The 2,500-nt window shown below is 37.2% G+C and overlaps 1 protein-coding gene across 2 annotated transcripts in view; it reads left to right on the top strand.

The window, feature by feature from the left end:
• The window catches only part of tec (tec protein tyrosine kinase), a 36,226-nt gene that overhangs the window by 31,464 nt on the left and 2,262 nt on the right, over window positions 1–2,500 (top strand). For both annotated transcript variants that reach the window (XM_081386957.1, XM_081386956.1), the window contains exon 14: window positions 2,018–2,082. In XM_081386957.1, coding sequence (XP_081243083.1) covers window positions 2,018–2,082 — 65 coding nt within the window. The remainder of the gene's footprint in view (window positions 1–2,017; window positions 2,083–2,500) is intronic.

A 2,500-nucleotide genomic window follows, 5' to 3' on the forward strand; every position in this document is an offset into this window, starting at 1 on the left:
CCGTTTCAGCGGCGAGATCAAACTAGACGGACATTTAAGAGATACGGTACACAGTCATAACACTTATTATAACACTTATTAAACATAAATTATTGTGTATATATAAATTATTACATAAATTATTTGAGTGTATAGCGAGTGTGTAGTGAGTGTGTAGCGCTGCTGACTTCAGTAACCCGGATGAGCCTGTGTTTCTGTGTTCTCTTGTTATCCTGGAATAATATACCACTGGATGGAGCGATTGACCAATCAGAATCAAGCATTCCACAGAGCCGTGTTAAAAAATATATATAATTTTGTATTCTATCATTAGGCAATTTTTTATTCCATGGCGAAACCGAGCATCCATAAAAAACAGGAATATTGTGGAATATTATATAATGTTCAAGGCATTGACGCTTGCCTACAGATCTATCACCGGCTCAGCTCCCTCCTACTTTCACTCACTCCTACGAGTCTACATCCCTACCAGAAGCCTACGATCGGTCAAAGAGCGACGTCTCGTGGTTCCATCACAGAAAGCCACAAAATCACTTTCCAGAACATTCTCATTCACAGTTCCCTGCTGGTGGAACGCTCTCCCCACCCTCATCCGGAACGCAGAATCCCTGACAACATTCAAAAGACAGCTGAAAACCCATCTCTCCCGTGAGCACTTAACCATATAAAAAAAAAAAATAAAAAAAAATAACCCTCCCCTTTCCCTCTAAAACCTCACTTATCGGACCTATGCTACCCTGTATAATCTCTGAACTTCGTATCTTGAGCACTTCTTGCGTTGTTTTTGTTTTTGCCTCTTCATGATGACTCGCTTAATCTAGTCCTGGTTTGTAAGTCGCTTTGGATAAAAGCGTCTGCTAAATGACTAAATGTAAATGTAAATAATGTAAATCATCTGTTTTCTATGTGAATATATAGTAAAGTGTAATTTATTCCTGTGATCAAAGCTGAATGTTCAGCATCATTACTCCAGTCTTCAGTGTCACATGATCCTTCACAAATCACTCTAATATGAGGATTTGATCATCAAGAAACATTTATGATTATTATCAGTGTTGAAAACAGTTTCAGAGGATTCTTTGATGAATAGAGTTCAAAAGAGCAGCATTTATTTGAGGTAGAATCTTGTGTAACATTATACAGTGCAATGCATAAGTGAATACACCCATGCTAAAGTTGACTAAAAAGAGGAATAAAAAATCATATTTTGGAAATTGAACGTAATGCCTTAATTTAAAAAAATAGGAAAAATCCAACCTTTAAGGACACCAATTTTCTTTGTGAATGAATAATGTATCGTAAATAAATAAATGTTCTTCCTTAAAATACATGGTGCATAAGTGAGTACACCCCTATGTTAAATTCCCATAGAGGCAGGCAGATTTTTTTTTTTTTTTTTTTTTTTTTTAGGATACTATGCATCCTGATAAAATTCCCTTGGCCTTTGGAATTAAAATAGCCCCACATCATCACATAGCCTTCACCATACCTAGAGATTGGCATGGGGTACTTTCCATAAGATCATCTCTCAATGCAAATCAAACCAGCTATTAGGCTAACTGAAATAAAACCATGCCAATCTCTAGGTATGGTGAAGGCTATGTGATGATGTGGGGCTATTTTAATTCCAAAGGCCAAGGGAACTTTATCAGGATGCATAGTATCCTAAAATTCTTTTTTAAAAAATACTTAAAAATAAAAATCTGCCTGCCTCTATGGGAATTTAACATAGGGGTGTACACACTTATGCACCATGTATTTTAAGGAAGAACATTTATTTATCTACGATACATTATTCATTCACAAAGAAAATTGGTGTCCTTAAAGGTTGGATTTTTCCTAATTTTTTTAATTAAGGCATTAAGTTCAATTTCCAAAATATGATTTTTTATTCCTCTTTTTAGTCAACTTTGGCATGGGTGTATTCACTTATGCATTGCACTGTAAATGCTTGACTGTCTCTCTGACGTGTGTGTGTGTGTGTGTGTGTGTGTGTGTGTGTGTGTGTGTCCGTCAGGCGGCCAGGAACTGTCTGGTTAACAGCTCACTGGTGGTGAAGGTCTCGGACTTCGGGATGACCAGGTAACAGACCATAGAATCATTGTACCTTCAATAATTTTAGACTGAAAAATATTACTTGTAGAATTATTAAAGTCCCCCTGTGGTGTAAATCCAGCTGTTAATGTAGTTTATGTGTCTATGTGGTGTTTTTAATCTGCTTTAAGACACACCATGTGTAAGTTCATAAGTCGACAGCATTGCTGAGTATTTCCTCCTTAAAACTGCAGTGAACCAAAGACAGTCTCAAACACACGCTTTGAAATCGCTGGTGTTTCTGACGTCACAAACTACCTTGTAACCAATCAGATCAACGTGTGATCGTCAACCAGTGGATCTCTGAGCTGAGTGTGTGTGTGGAGGCGGGGCTCATTTGCATATTCATAGAACCGCGCATACTAAATGATGCAAGGGTGTCGAGTTACATTCAAGATATTTTAAG

Source organism: Scardinius erythrophthalmus (assembly GCF_964197995.2).
Source record: "Scardinius erythrophthalmus genome assembly, chromosome: 15".
Taxonomy (NCBI): domain Eukaryota; kingdom Metazoa; phylum Chordata; class Actinopteri; order Cypriniformes; family Leuciscidae; genus Scardinius; species Scardinius erythrophthalmus.